This window comes from Chiloscyllium punctatum, chromosome 4 (assembly GCF_047496795.1).
Source record: "Chiloscyllium punctatum isolate Juve2018m chromosome 4, sChiPun1.3, whole genome shotgun sequence".
Lineage (NCBI taxonomy): Eukaryota > Metazoa > Chordata > Chondrichthyes > Orectolobiformes > Hemiscylliidae > Chiloscyllium > Chiloscyllium punctatum.
The window spans coordinates 97,107,719-97,123,318 of record NC_092742.1 but is presented as its reverse complement, the minus strand read 5'-3'; the positions used below and the strand labels follow the sequence as shown (position 1 = coordinate 97,123,318).

The following is a 15,600-nucleotide window of genomic DNA, read 5'->3' as shown; positions in this document are numbered from 1 at the left end:
CGCACCTCCCAAACAATTGAATGGCTCTTTCCGCAGCCTTTCATCTCTGAGAAGCAGTTCCAATTCTGTGGACACATTTTGAACATCGCTCGATTTTTTGGCGGCGATTTGGGATTCTCCGCCTCTATCTGGGATGCTGTAAGTCACTTGGCCTTGGATGCCAATTCCATTGTATAGGCAAGAAGAAATGATCCTTGTTTGACTCTTCTGTACTTGTTTTAATGAAATGTCTGTAGGGGATTGCAATATTCTTCAACTAACTTACACCTATCCGCATTGACCATATTGAAAAGAAATGGGAAGAGGAATAGCCTATTCAGCACTCAGTTATGTTCCTCTGTTCTATTAGATTGTAGCTGGTCCAATTCCTTAATTTCATTTTCACCAACTTTCTCCATATCTCTTGATATACTGCCTTAATAAGATTCAATGAACTCAGAATTGAGAAGTTTAATTGAATCTATATCCATTTTCAAAAATATTTTGTGATTTCCTCCACAAATGGCCAAGCCAATATTGAGATTAACCCCCTGCTTTGTTAATATCCCTGAATTAGTTACTGATTTAACAATGGGAGGCTTGACTGATTTACCTTTCATCAACCGTGTGGTACTTAGAAGAAATGTACAATCCCTGTTGTGACTAGATTTGAGATAATGCAATTTGGTTCAGATCCAAAAATTGAACCCGTGATCCTCAAAGTTCTTGTGACACTAAATGAATCTCCACTTGAAACATCATCTCTCCATCCGAGGGAACTATAATGAAACAAACAATCTTAACTTGCCTGGAAGAGATGTGGCAGTGAGTTAAACATAAATCTTAGCTCGCTCTACCTAAACATCAGGAAGACTAAACGCTTCATCATTTTGATCCATTATCAATGTAATGTATGTCTTACTGAATTCAGAACACCTCTCATCCTAGCAAATAAAAGCACAGTCAAACCAAGTTCTCCTCAGAGGATAGTCCTGCCATTTTACTATTTTTCTACTCTAAACAACCTGTATTGTTGTACACAGGCTATTGTGTACAATCACATGCTTTGAGCTGAAGAGTAGCACATCTCCCTTTGGACACTGGCCTAGGCTAAGCTAGATGATACACCACATTCACAAGCTGAGTTTTGCTCACTTCCACCAGAAGGATTACTTCATTACATCAGGCAGAGCATAACCTGCTTCCTTTCCTATCTTTGTCACCATTAGGTCAGATTGTTTCTGACATTTCCTTCCAATAAATAGCAGCTCAGCCACAACTCTGCTACTAATTCCATAATTTAGTTGTGCATTCTCCCTGTCCATATTCATTGATATTGATGAGACAGCAGCTCTTCCCCATTCCAACATCCACTCCACCCAGGACCATCACTATGTCCTTCCAGTTTTCAAATCTTATAGCCTTACATATTCACTGTAAAGCTATAACTCACTCAGCAGTTTCCCTAACCTCCTCTTCACTGTGCTTATTCCCGTCCTTTAACCCAGCAATGCTAATGGTGCCTATTTCGTCATTATGTTGCTCTTAATCCACTGGGAAATAGAGTCATAGAGTCTTACAGCATGGAAGCAGACCCTTTGGTCCAACCACTCCATGCCGAACATAATCCCAAACTAAACTAGTCCCACTTTCCTGCTCCTTACCCAGACCTGTCCAAACCTTTCCTATTTGTATATCCATCCAAATGTCTTTTAAATGTTGTAATTGTACCCACATCCACCACTTCCTCAGGAACCACCCTCTGTGTAAAGTATTTGCCTCGCATCTTTTCTAAATCTCTCTCCTCTCACCTGAAAATGTGCCCCCTAGTCTTGAAATTCTCCAGCCTAGGGAAAAAAACAACTACCATCAATTCTATCTACACCCCTCATGATTTTATAAACTTCTGTCGGTCACTTCTCAACGTTCTACGCTCCAGTCAAAAAAGTCTCAGTTTATCCAGTCTCTCTTTATATCTCAAATCTTCCATACCTGGCAACATCCTGGTAAATCTTTTCTGAACCCTCTCCAGCTTGATAATATCTCGCACAAGTTTGATTTTTTTAATTTCAAAAATATGCTTTATTTATAAAAGAACACATTGTCACAGATGTAGTTCAGTTTTCTACAGTGGCAAGTAAGCAAACAAAACACTGGACTTTGACTCGATCCAAAAATCTAAAGGCCTCTCTTATACATATAATACTAAAATTTACATGTATTTGAGACACTGGGAGGTCAGATAACTGAATGGACCCCCATTTATCTTTAGCAGGAAGACCTCAGACAGTGGTCTTTCCCCACTGTGCCTTGACAGCAGCTGCCCCAAGCTTTAGTGTGTTCCTCAGCACGTAGTCCTGGACCTTTGGAATGTGCCAGTCTGCAACACTCGATCGGGCTCCTAGTTCTGGAAGACCATAAGTTTCGGGCAGACCAAAGAGCGTCTTTCACCAAATTGATGGTCCTCTAGATGCAGTTGATGTTTGTCTCGGAGTGCTTCCTGGGGAACAGACTGTAGAGCACAGAGTCCTGCATCACGGAGCTGCTCGAAATGCATGTGTTTGATAGGTAAGCAAGACTCCCATTCCCAGCTTCATTAATGTCTACAGGGAAATGTCTATCTTCACATTCCCAACACTCTCCACCCTACCTCTCACTAACAGTTACTGTAACCATTTTCATCATCTTCTCAACTAATTTATTCTACTGTGACAGTCCGATTTTTCTTTCCAGGCCCTGGTGCTTTGTCGATATTTTGAACAAGAGAAGATAAGTTTTACTGGGAAGAAGGTGCTTGAACTAGGGTCTGGAACTGGAATTGTGGGGATCCTAGCTGTTCTGTTGGGTGAGTTAAAGAATGATTGTAAACTTCGATTATCAACGTGAAAGATAATGTGCAATGGTTAAGAAAATGTATATTGCATATAATGCGCACACACACAGACATACACATACAGATACACACTCATACACATATATGGCTGATTCTCTATCTCAATGCTCCATACCCCCACTTGTTCCCCATACCATTTGCTGCCTGTAAAATCTAAAAAATGTACCTATCTACTTCTTGTAGTTTGGTCTCCACAGCCTTTTGGGGTAGAGATCTCTACAAGTTTCACAGCCCTTTGAATGAAAAAACTTTTCAGTCTCAGTCCTAAATGGTCTGCTCTGTATATTGAGACTCTATCCACTGTCTCTACACTCCCCGGCCAGAGAAAACACCCTTCCTGTTTCTAGTCTGTTTACCCCTGTTAGAATTTTGTACATTTCAGTCATATCCTTCTAAGCTCTAGTAAATGCAGGCATCATAAAACCAAACTCTCCTCAGAAGACTATCTGACTATATAATATTGTCTTTCTATCCCAAGCAATCTACAATTCCATCTCAAGCAACCTGTGGTTTTACACACAAGCCGAGAAAAACAATGGCATGCTCCCATGCTTTGGACGTAAAATGGCACATCAGCATCCAATATCGTGGGCAAGCCACGAAGGCACATTAAGTGCTGGAATCTTGTTGCCCACATTTGGGAATGCCCACAGGCATTCAGGGTGCCCAGCAGAACTATTCAAATCCCTAAATAGTTGGTTAAAGCTCTTATGTGATAGCTCTTCTGGGTTTTGGTATCCTCTATATGTTGACTTGTCATATATTAAACTGATCCGCCAAGATATGGAGATGCTAGGAAGGGTTGCTCAACAGTATTTTGATTCGTGCGTAGAACTTATTTGCTCATTGTCATTTAAGGCTGCTAAGTTGTGAATTTTCATGCATTGATTTTGATCCTGGCAAGCTGGATGTGTCTGCTAAATGGACTTTGTTGGTGTGGCTCTATTCTCTGCTGTTTTAGAAACAATTTGACATCAGTTACTGATGAGCTGATAGGGTTACTGCATCATTCAAGGGCAATAAATTGCAAAAATGATAAAAACCAGCTGTGCTGGTGGGCGGCATGGTAGCGCAGTGGTTAGCATTGCTGCCTCACAGCGCCAGAGACCCGGGTTCAATTCCCACCTCAGGCGACTGACTGTGTAGAGTTTGCACGTTCTCCCCGTACCTGTGTAGGTTTGCTCCGGTTTCCTCCCACAGTCCAAAGATGTGCAGGTCAGGTGAATTGGCCATGCTAAATTGCCCGTAGTGTTAGGTAAGGGGGTAAATGTAGGGGTATGGGTGGGTTGCGCTTCAGCGGGTCGGTGTGGACTTGTTGGGCCGAAGTGCCTGTTTCCACACTGTAATCTAATCTGGCTTCAACCAGAGGGTCTGACTGATTATTCTCCCATAGCCTCTGCAATTTCATGAAGGTGCTCATTATTCACATAGTGTGTTGCTGCTGGTGTTTTCGCTTTTTGACCATTTAGTCACTTTTAAAACCTTCAGGGTCAATAACACCTCAAATTACTTCTAACTAGGTCATATTACAAACAGGGTTAAAAACATAAGCATTATCATGTAATTAGTGGTAACACTACTTTACAATATTTTAAAATCAATAAAATGACCAGGGGATTGCAAAGTTGCACACAGTGCAATAAATAAAGGAAACAGCCTGTCAGCAATTAGCGTTCATGGCTCTCATAATTTGACAGAAGAACTGCAATGTAGGGAGTAGACACATGCACAGACATGCACACACACCTCCTTTTAGCTGGGAACGATATTGATTTGAGCAGGCCCTTTGCCAAGAAAGAAAAATACTACTTTGAGCATTTTAAATGTTTTTGGCTTTGCTTTGAACCCAGCTTTGCAGGGATGTTTTCTCAGTAGATATTAATAACACCTGCAGTAATGTTACACTACAACCTATTTAAAAATATAGTGTGACAAGGACAGCTGGGGACAACTGTCAGCACTTAAGTAAATTGTTTTCTATGTCCTTTTAACGTAACACCAAGATCATGGTATTTAATTGCAAGAGACTTAACGAACCAGCATTAGTTCTTAAATATGCGAATATTTAAATTGTTTCCTCCATCTGCTGTGAATAACTTCAAAACGCTGAATTCCTGAGAACACATTTGAGTGCTGAGTACCTCAAGGACAAGTATTGGAACAGATTCCTTCCTGGTTAATTTTACCCTGTGTTTTTGAAGAGAGTAATTAGATACAGCAGAACCAAAACATCCTGTAGTTTTAAAGGGCTTTTGCCACATTATCACTTGCAGACAATGTACACGACAGTAATGCACAAGGGCAAATGACAGTGCAGCAGTAACTGAGCTCTGCTGTCTGACAATAATTTCTGTAAGATTTGTTTTGAAAACTTTTAATTTCAGAAAGCCAGAAATGCCATGCAATAGCACTACCCTGTTCTTTTGATAAAGATCTTTTTTGGACTGGGAAAAAAATCGTAAAATAAATACATACTTTACAGAAGCGGACTATTTGTTTCAGTAGGTCTGTGCTGGATTTTTGTTGGCCATCCAGCCACCCCAATTCTCTTGCTCTTTTCCATTGTTGTGCATTTTGTTGTCCTTTCCAACTACATACCAGTTGACACATGGAACATTGTGTCAACTCAAATATGTCCTCCTGTAAGTTTATGTCTACTGGTTGCTCATCGCTAGAAGAATGATTTAACAGCTTGGTTTTCCAGGCTGGCTGGCTTTTTGCCACCCAAAAGTAGGTTGTGTTTAGCTAAATCAGTTCAAATGCAAAGCTGCATTGTGAAGATAAGAGGGTCTGATTACAGCACATTTTGGCCGCCCTGACATCACAATCCCAGCATGGCACAGACTCTATGCTTCAAAACCCTATGTATAACCGACCTTGTGTGCCAGTCTCCATGACGCCGACATACAATGCACACATTTTCTCTCTGTGACCAGTTAGGTTTGGTAATTGATTTATCACATAAATGGGCACTGATAATGTTTCATTCTTTGTGCCAGGTGGAGACGTTACTATCACAGACAAAGACAACGTGTTGAGCCAGATAGAACATAATGTCTCTGCTAACATCCCTGCTGATTGTCGGCATCGTTCAAAGGTCTGTGCTCTTTCCTGGGGTAAGGACCATATCAACTTTCCAACCGACTATGATTTCATCCTGGGTGCAGATATTGTGTACACCTCCCTCATCTACCCCTTGCTGTTAAAGACTCTGCTGCATCTGTGCTATGAATCGACCATCATTTACCTCTCTACCAAATTGCGCAGAGGGAACCACTCTATCTCTTTCCATGAGGAACTTTTGCCTAAGTATTTCAACTGTGAACTTGTCCACAGAGTTGAGGACAAAAATATCAATGTGTACAAGCTTAGCAAGTTGAATCCAGTGACGACAGATGATGCTTTGATGTAGAATCAAAGAACTGTACAGCACAGAAGAAAGCCATTCTGTCAGTGCTGACTCTTTGATGACGTTTCCCCCACTTATCTGCTCTGTAGAAAGATGGATCTTATTTAAGAACATGGGCAGCCCTTCAAGCCTGCTGTACCATTTCATAAGATTGTGGCTAATCATCCACTTCAACATTACTTTCCTGCTCTATCTCTGTAACACGTTGATTTTAGTCTTGACGATATTTAATGACTGAACTGCTATAGCCTTTTGCAACAGAGAATTCCAAAAATTCACCTCTGAGGAAAGAAATGCCTCCTGACCACAGTCTTAAATAGTCTGCCCATTTTTCTAAAGCTATCCCCTGATTTTAGAAATTCCAACTCAGGTGAAAATATTTCCTCTATCTAAGCTGTTAATCCCTGTAAGGATTTTGCTTATGTGAATGAAATTACCTCTCATTCTTCTAAACTTGAAAGAATATAGGCCCAGTCTAGTTTATCTTTCCCCCATAGGACAACCTCTCTCTCTCTCTCTCTCTCTCTCTCTCTCGTTCACTCTCTCTCTTTCAACCCTTTTTCTCTCTCTCTGTTTTCTGTCAGCCTCTCCTGTTGTCTTTCTCCCATGGCCTGGAAATACCCTGCTCCCCCATCCAAGGCTCTCCCTCAACTCCAAGGTTTCTTCCCCATCAATATTGACCCCAAATTTGTGCCCCTCAAATATTGCCTCCAAATTATGCCCCCCAAACCCGTGCTTCTCAAATATTGCCCCATTTCACTCCAGGAGCTAGGGTTGACTTTGTGGAATTATAAGCATTTTTTTTTGTTGACTACACCTTCTCAAATATATATGTGAAAAATATTGAGCATCCCAACATTTGATTTTCTCTGCACATTTTCTCCGTTTGTGTAGGAAATCAACACAACTGCAAAATGAGGGTAGTGTTCTCAATTTAGCTACCTTCTTGTAATTAACTTCAGCCCAACTAAGACGACATCAGCTCTGACTCATTGCTAATATCCATGTCTTTATCAGAATACTATAGATTTCAGTCCTACTTGAGCACAAACTCTTGGCTAAGGGTGTGATAGGAAATGCACTACAGTCCTACCATCTCATTGCAGAGAGAGAGAGAGAGAGAGAGAGAGAAAGAGACAACTGGGGCAATTTAACCTAAGAATCACCACAGCTCAGGAAAGGAAGCAAGTTGAGAGGAGAGTGCTTCATGGTAACCTCAGCCAGTATAGAAATTGAACCCATGCTGTTGGTATCATTGTGTATCAAATGTCAGCTTTCCATCCCACTGAATTAACTAAACCCTTAACTTCGTATTGCTGAAGGCACTGCCCTTTGGACAAGACATTAAACCAAGTCTTCCCTGTCTTTTCAGATGTAAAAGGTTCAATGGAAATGTTTTGAGGAAGAGTTTAAGTATGATCCCGAGCATCCTGACAATCACTTATCCTTCAAACAATATTGCCCCGACTCTTATCTCATTACAACTTATACGAGCTTTCTCGACCTTGTGACTATAAGATGTTGGAAGAGAATTAGGCTCATTGATTTGGCCCATCGAGACTGCTGCTCCATTCAACGGTGGATCTGATAATCCCAAACTCCACTTTCCTGCCTGTTTTCCTATAACCTTTGATACTGATTAAAAATCTGTCTATTTTGGCCTTGATTATGTCTTTCAACCCAGCCTCAATAACCCTTTGTGATTCACCATCCTCTCAGGGAAGAAATTCCTCATTTCTGTTTTAAATGCACGCCTTTTCCAGTCCTAGACTCTCCCACAAGGGGAAACAGTCTTTTCCCATCTATCCTGTCAAGTCCCCTCAGAATCCTATATATTTCAATAAGATCACCTCTCATTCTTCTAAACTCCTATGGGTACAGGGCCACTTTATCCCTGAATTTTCTACATTATGGCAATGGCTATATTCCCAAAGTAATTTATTGGTATAAAATGCTTTGTAAATGCCCAAAATGGTGAAGTGCACTATATATATAAAAGAAACAAATCTTTCTTTTACTGGAATTCTGAAACTGCATTTTAACCCTACACTTTTCCCGTTGGTATGTAACACTGAGCTGAGTGTGAGATAAACTGCATTAAATGCAGTTAATGTTGTGCCATTATGATTTTGGTGTGAAATTTTATTTTTGTCTGTTCATTTGAAACCTGAATGCCCAGGAATGAAATAAAAGAATTGTTAAGCAAATAAATTACATTCATCATCTTTTGTTTGGTATTTCAGGCTATAACAACTCTTGAAGTGCTGTTTCCTTCGCAGCATTGTAAAAATGATAAGACTTGAATACAGCGCGGGGAGGGGTCAGTCAGCCTGACACATCCTGCTGGGGTCTCTGCAAGAACTCAGTTCATCCCTCACCCCTACTACTCTCGTCAGCCCTGTAAATGTTTGTCATATAATTACGAAATTTGCCTTCAAAAGTCTGATTGACTCTATCCCCTCCAGTTTCTCAGTTGGAACATTCCAATCCTTAATCACATGTTATATGAAAACCATTTTCCTCATTTTTTTTGTCAATCACCTTAAACTGATATCCACTTGCTTCTCAGCCCTAAAGTGAAAAAGTTGCCTATTTGATTTGTCTGGACCCCTCAAGATATTGAATCCTTCTGTCCAATCTCCTTTCAAACTCCTCATCACTAATGTGCAAACATATCTGACAGCCATCATCCCTGGAAGCCTTCCAGTAAATTATATTTGAACTCTCTCTCGTGCCTCCACAATCTTCCTAATGTGAATATCCATGATTGGTTAAAATACTGGAGTTGAAGCATTATTAGTCCTTTTAGACAGGTTCACTACAATAACTTGTCTTTGTACTCTGAGCTCTGTAGTGATTGTAACGAGGTCAGCCAAGTGGGCCTCATAGAATAAAAGTTCCCTGATTGGGGCTGTTAATCTGGTCCAATCAGGGAACCTTGGCTGACAGATATAAACTTCAGTGTAAGTGGAGTGTATTATTTCCCCTTCCAACTCTATTTTGATTTAGTCCCTACCCTCCCCTTCACTGTTTTGATCACACAGCATTGCCCTGTGGTTTGAAGGGCAGTGCTTGTCACTGGCCACGCGGGTGTTTTTCCTATCTTCCTGGTGGTGGAAATTGAATAAAGATTGGTGCACTTTGTGTCTTTCACTGTGTCTCACACCTGCACACACACACCATGGGTGCTGGGGAAAAAATAAGCACTACCGCACTTAGGCGGTAGTGTGGGGATAAAGAAAAAAAAAAAAAAAAACTTCAGTGTAAGTGGAGTGTATTATTTCCCCTTCCAACTCTATTTTGATTTAGTCCCTACCCTCCTCTCCACTGTTTTGCTCACACAGCATTGCCCTTTGATGTGAAGGGCAGTGCTTGTCACTGGCCACTCGGGTGTTTTTCCTATCTTCCTGGTGGTGGAAATTGAATAAAGATTCGTACACTTTGTGTCTTTCACTGTGTCTCACACCTGCACACACACACCATGGGTGCTGGGGAAAAAATAAGCACTACCGCACTTAGGCGGTAGTGTGGGGGTTAAAAAGGAAAAAAAAAAAACAAACAGGGAATTTAAGGGCAGTGCTTGTCCAAAAAAAACAAACAGGGAATTTAAGGGCAGTGCTTGTCACTGGCCACTTGGGTGTTTTCCCCCCCATTGTGTGGAGATATCGGATCAGTGTGGGACTGTAAAAGAAAAGAAAGAAAGAAAAAAAAAAAAAATAAACTTCAGTGTAAGTGGGGTGTATTATTTCCCCTTCCAACTCTATTTTGATTTAGTCCCTACCCTCCTCTCCACTGTTTTGCTCACACAGCATTGCCCTTTGATGTGAAGGGCAGTGCTTGTCACTGGCCACTCGGGTGTTTTTCCTATCTTCCTGGTGGTGGAAATTGAATAAAGATTCGTGCACTTTGTGTCTTTCACTGTGTCTCGCACCTGCACACACACACCATGGGTGCTGGGGAAAAAATAAGCACTACCGCAATTAGGCGGTAGTGTGGGGTGGGGTAAAAAAAAAATAAACTGCAGCGTAAGTGGAGTGTATTATTTCCCCTTCCAACTCTATTTTGATTTAATCCCTGCCCTCCCCATCACTGTTTGATCATGCAGTATTGCCCTTTGAAACGGGCACTGCTTGTCACTGACCACTTGGGTGTTTCCTTTCTTCCTGGTGGTGGCAACCGAATAAAGATTCATGCACCTTGTGTCTTTCACTGTGTCTCACACCTGCACACACACAACATGGGTGCTAGGGAAAAAAAATAGGCACTACCACAATTAGACGGTAGTGTGGGGGTAAAAAGAAAAAAAAAGCAGTGTAAGTGGAGTGTATTATTTCTCCTTCCAATTCTATTTTGATTTAATCCCTGACCTCCCCTTCATTGTTTGATCACGCGACATTGCCCTTTGAAAAGTGCACTGCTTATCACTGGCCACTCGGACGTTTCCTTTCTTCCTGGTAGTGGAATATAAATAAAGATTTACGAACTTGTTATTTTTTCGCTGTGTCCGAAACCTGCACACACACGACATAGGTGCTGGGGAAAAATAAGCACTACCACTGTCAGGTGATAGTGTGGAGGGAAAATTTAAAAAGAGGGTGTTCAACATCCTGACACTCTGAGAGCTCGCTCTGAGGGAGCTGGATCAGTGTCTAGGACTCTAAAAAGAAAAGAAAAATAACAGGAGCGCTGGGGCTTTGTTCACTCTGAGAGCTGGCTCCGAGGAAGCTGGATCAGTGTGTGTGAAGGACTTGCCACTTTTCTGTATAGAGGAAAGGAGAGGAACTCCTGAACAGCCTGGAACCACCCAGTCATTGTATCTTATTTACTGCCTGTTGGTGTGTTCCGACTGAGGACGAATTTATTTTGAATTTTTGTTTTTGTTTCTTTATTGGTTATTGTGATTGTTTGTTTTCTGGCTCTTCTTTCTGTTACTTCTGTTAATTTGAAGCTGTGCTCAGCTGCACAGGAGCACCACCACTGCTGCTGCTGTTACTGACTGGGCCTGCTCCTACTACTGGAGCCTGGAGCTCGCCTGCACCCCAGCACTGCTACTGCTGGGGGACTGCTACCACTGCTGCTGCCTGGGCCCCACCTGCACCGAAAAGAAAAAGAAAAACAATAAACAGGAATGTAAGTGAAGTGTATTATTTCCCCTTCCAACTCTATTTTGTTTTAATCCCTGTCTTCCCCTTCACTGTTTGATCACACAACATTGCCCATTGAAAACGACACTGCTTGTCACTGGCCCCTCGGGTGTTTCCTTTCTTCCTGGTGGTGGAATATAAGTAAAGATTTACACACTTGTTGTTTTTCACTGTGTCCGACAACTGCACACACATGATATGGGTGCTGGGGAAAAATAAGCACTACTGCTGTCAGGTGGTAGTGTAAGAAAAGTGGAAAAAAACCCAGGAGTCTCAGGGATCCTGTTTGAAGAAAAGGGGAAAAAAAACAGGATTAGATTACTTACAGAGTGGAAACAGGCCCTTCGGCCCAACAAGTCCACACCGACCTGCAAACCACCCAAACCCATTCCCCTACACCTAACACTACAGGCAATTTAGCATGGCCAATTCACCTAACCTACACATTTTTGGACTGTGGGAGAAAACCCAAGCTAAGAATGTGCAAACTCCACACAGACAATCGCCTGAGAGGGGGATTGAACCTGGGTCTCTAGTGCTGTGAGGTAGCAGTGCTAGCCACTGTGCCACCGTGCCATCCACCTTACAACAGGAGTGTCAGGGGTTCTGCTCTCTCTCAGAGCTGGTTCTAAGGGAGCTGAATCAGGATTCTCCATGGGTAAATAAAGGGTGACATGGCGACGGGATCCCAGCCTCTGTGGAGTTACTTCAAACTCTATTGAGGCATGCCTTAATGGGGCTGCTGGATTCCCAATGCTTCAACCTCTTTTAATGGACTTTGCAGCTTCAGCCACTCTTCACTGGGGCCTTAGTGGCTGTGTCTTGAATACTGGGAAGATTTCCGGGGGCGGGGTCAGTTCTCACAGGCACATGAGGGTCAGAACCCACATTAGTTCTTACCCCCAACCTTCCAGTGGACAAATCTCTTCAAAGGTAATGGATTCCACTCATCTACAAAGCCCCCGGCCTCATTTTGAAAAGCCCATCATATACGTGTGCCTTGTCAACTCGTCTCTGAACCTGGGCTTGCTTCCTCTGAAATAGAGTCACCTGAGAGGAGATTTATTTGAGCTTGCATAAAATGATCAAGCCCTTGATAGAATGGATGTAAAGGCTTAAACAGGTAGATCAATAAGTAAGAAGCACAGATTTAAATTAATTGATGGCAGACTGAGAGAAGAATTGCTGAGATGCTTTTGTTCAGCCAAAGGGAGGTGCAATTCTATATTGTTTTCTCTGTAATTCATTCACAGCAGGAGGGCTTTGCTGACTAGGCCAGCAGTTAGTGCCCATCCCTAATTGCCTAGAGGGCAGTTCAGAGTGCACCATATTGCTGTGAGTCTGGACTCAGATGTAGGCCAGACCAGGTAAGGATGGCAGTTTCCTTCCCTGAAGGAAATTAGTGAATCAAATGGATCTTCCCCTGGCAATCAGCAATGGATTCATGGTAATCATTAGACTCTTAATTCCATACTTTTATTGAATTCAAATTCCACCATCTGCAATGGTGGGATTCAAACCCAGGACCTCAGCACATTACCTTGGTCTCTGGGTTAACAGATAATACCACCAGGCCATAACCTCTATGCAAGTTATGTAGTTAACTGTGGAAGTTATGTAGTTGACTTAGCGTTGCAACGTATCATGTTACAGGGCTCCAGTAACAGATAATGATAGTGCATTGTGATAGGTTAGTTAAATCACTGGGAGATGAGCTAATGCTGAAGATGACGGTGCTGTAATGCGATAGGTTAAATGTGATCGAGGGAACTAGTGTAGCAGACAATGATTAGGTTACAAAGGTAAAGCACGCCAGCATGATTGGGTATACTAATGCCATCAGATAGGTGCGGGAAGAATAACTGTATAAATTGCAGGAGAACAATTGTGGGGAGTCGGGAAGACATTTTGCTGGCTCCCACAGCTTTGATTTTGCAAGATTAAAGTTTAATTTCATGAAGGATTTTCTGCGTCTCCTGGTAATTTTTTAAAATAGAGCATTGAGTGATTCTTCCACAACACCTCCCCCTACCCTCATTAAACTGAGTCAAAGTTCTTTGCAAGTTCAAACAATGCTTAAGTATTTACTTGGTGTACCAACAACTATAGGGCTACAGATCAAAAGTCCTGCAGTTAAGTGGATGGCACTGTTTTTATCTGGCAGAGACAATGGGTTGAACAGTTTCCTCATTACCAGGAGTGCTCTATCTTTTTAACTTGAATTGATATTGTATCTTTATTTTAGCACACTAGTGTGTTATCATGCAAAATTTGACATTGAACCTCATCACAGGATATTTTAAGATGAGGAAGACTTTGATGAGAAAGGTAAGGTTGAGGGAGTGCTTTAAAGGAACAGAGCATTCAAGAGGCAAAGAATAAGTCCAGATGAAGATAGATTCCAAAATTTCAGGCTTTGCAAGCTGAAACCAAATTGCCAAAGGTGAAGCAATTAAACTCAAGGATGAACAAGAAGGTAGGAATCTGAGTGGACTATAAGCAATGGGCATTTTAAAATATTATTGTTGTGGGGCATCAGTTTTTCCCAATGTGTGTTTCTTTAAAAAATTGTACACAATGCTTACATAGAACAGTATAGTGCTTGATGCTGCACTGACCTGTGGAACCAATCTGAAGCCTATCTATCCTACACTATTCCATTTTCATTCATATGTTTATCCAATGATCATTTAAATGCTCTTAAAGTTGGTGAGTCTACTACTGTTGCAGGCAGTGTATTCTACACCCCTACTACTCTCTGAGTAAAGAAACTACTTCTGACGTCTGTTCTATATTTATCACCCCTCAATTTAAAGCTATGCCCCCTCATGCTAGCTATCACCATCTGAGGAAAAAGGCTCTCACTGTCCACCCTATCTTATATGTCTCAATTAAGTCACCTCTCAACCTTCTTCTCTCTAATGAAAACAGCATCAAGTCCCTCAGCCTTTCCTCATAAGACCTTCCCTCCATACCAGGCAACATCCTAGTAAATCTCCTCTGAAACCTTTCCAAAGCTTCCACATCCTTCCTATAATGCAGCGACCAGAACTGTAGGCTATACTCCCAAGTGCGCCCGCACCGGAGTTTTGTACAGCTACAACATGACCTCATGGCTCCGAAACTCAATCCCACTATCAATAAAAGTTAACATACCGTATGCCTTCTTAACAACCCTATCATCCTGAGTCACAACTTTCAAGGATCTCTGTACATGGATACCGAGATCTCTCTGCTCATCTAGACTATCAAGAATCTTACTTTTCGCTCAATACTCTGTATTCCTATTGGGCCTTCAAAGTGAATCACCTCACACTTTTCCACATTAAACTCCATTTGTCACCTCTCAGCCCAGCTCTGCAGCTTATCTATGTTCCTCTGTAACTTGCAACAACTCCATCGACCTTAGTGTTATCTGCAAATTTAACTAATCCATCCTAGTATGCCCTTATCTATGTCATTTATAAAAATGACAAACAGCAGTGGCTCCAAAACAGGTCTTTGCAGTACACCACTAGTAACTGAACACTTCCCATCAACCACCACCCTCTGTCTTCTTTCACCTAGCCAATTTCTGATCCAAACCGCTAAATCCCCCTGAATCCCATGCCTCCGTATTTTGTGCAATAGCCTACCATGGGGAACCTTATCAAACACCTTACTGAAATCTATATACACCATATCAACTGCTTTACCCTCAACCACCTGTTTGGTTACCATCTCAAAGAACTCAATAAGGTTTGTGAGGTACAACCTACCCTTCACAAAACCATGTTGATTATCCCTAATCAACTTATTCCTCTCTCGATGATTATAAGTCCTATCTCTTACAAACTTTTCCAACATTTTATTCACAACCGAAGTAAGGTTCGCTGGTCTATAATTTCCAGGGTTGTCTATACTCCTCTTCTTGAACAAGGGAACAACATTTGCTATCCTCCAGTCTTTTGGCACTATTCCTGTAGACAATGATGACATAAAGATCAGAGCCAAAGGCTCGGCAATCTCCTCCCAGGCTTCCCAGAGAATCCTAGGATAAATCTGTTGGGGAAGAGTTAGTATTTGCCTGGAAGCCATTTTCCTAATCCGAATGAGAAACCATTTTGTGTCCCTGGCCAGAACTTTGCTGGCTGTGCAGTCCTTACTATGAGGTAATGTGAATGGTAGGCTTTATC

At 41.8% G+C, this 15,600-nt stretch overlaps 1 protein-coding gene across 1 annotated transcript; it reads left to right on the top strand.

Annotated features, from left to right (window-relative positions):
* Window positions 1-570: 570 nt before the first annotated feature.
* On the top strand, window positions 571-8,434 carry LOC140475999 (EEF1A lysine methyltransferase 3-like). The gene is made up of 3 exons (XM_072567900.1): window positions 571-609; window positions 2,713-2,824; window positions 5,872-8,434. The coding sequence occupies exons 1-3, from the start codon at window positions 571-573 to the stop codon at window positions 6,282-6,284; spliced, it is 564 nt and encodes a 187-aa protein (XP_072424001.1). The 3' UTR covers window positions 6,285-8,434.
* The last annotated feature ends 7,166 nt before the right edge of the window (window positions 8,435-15,600 follow it).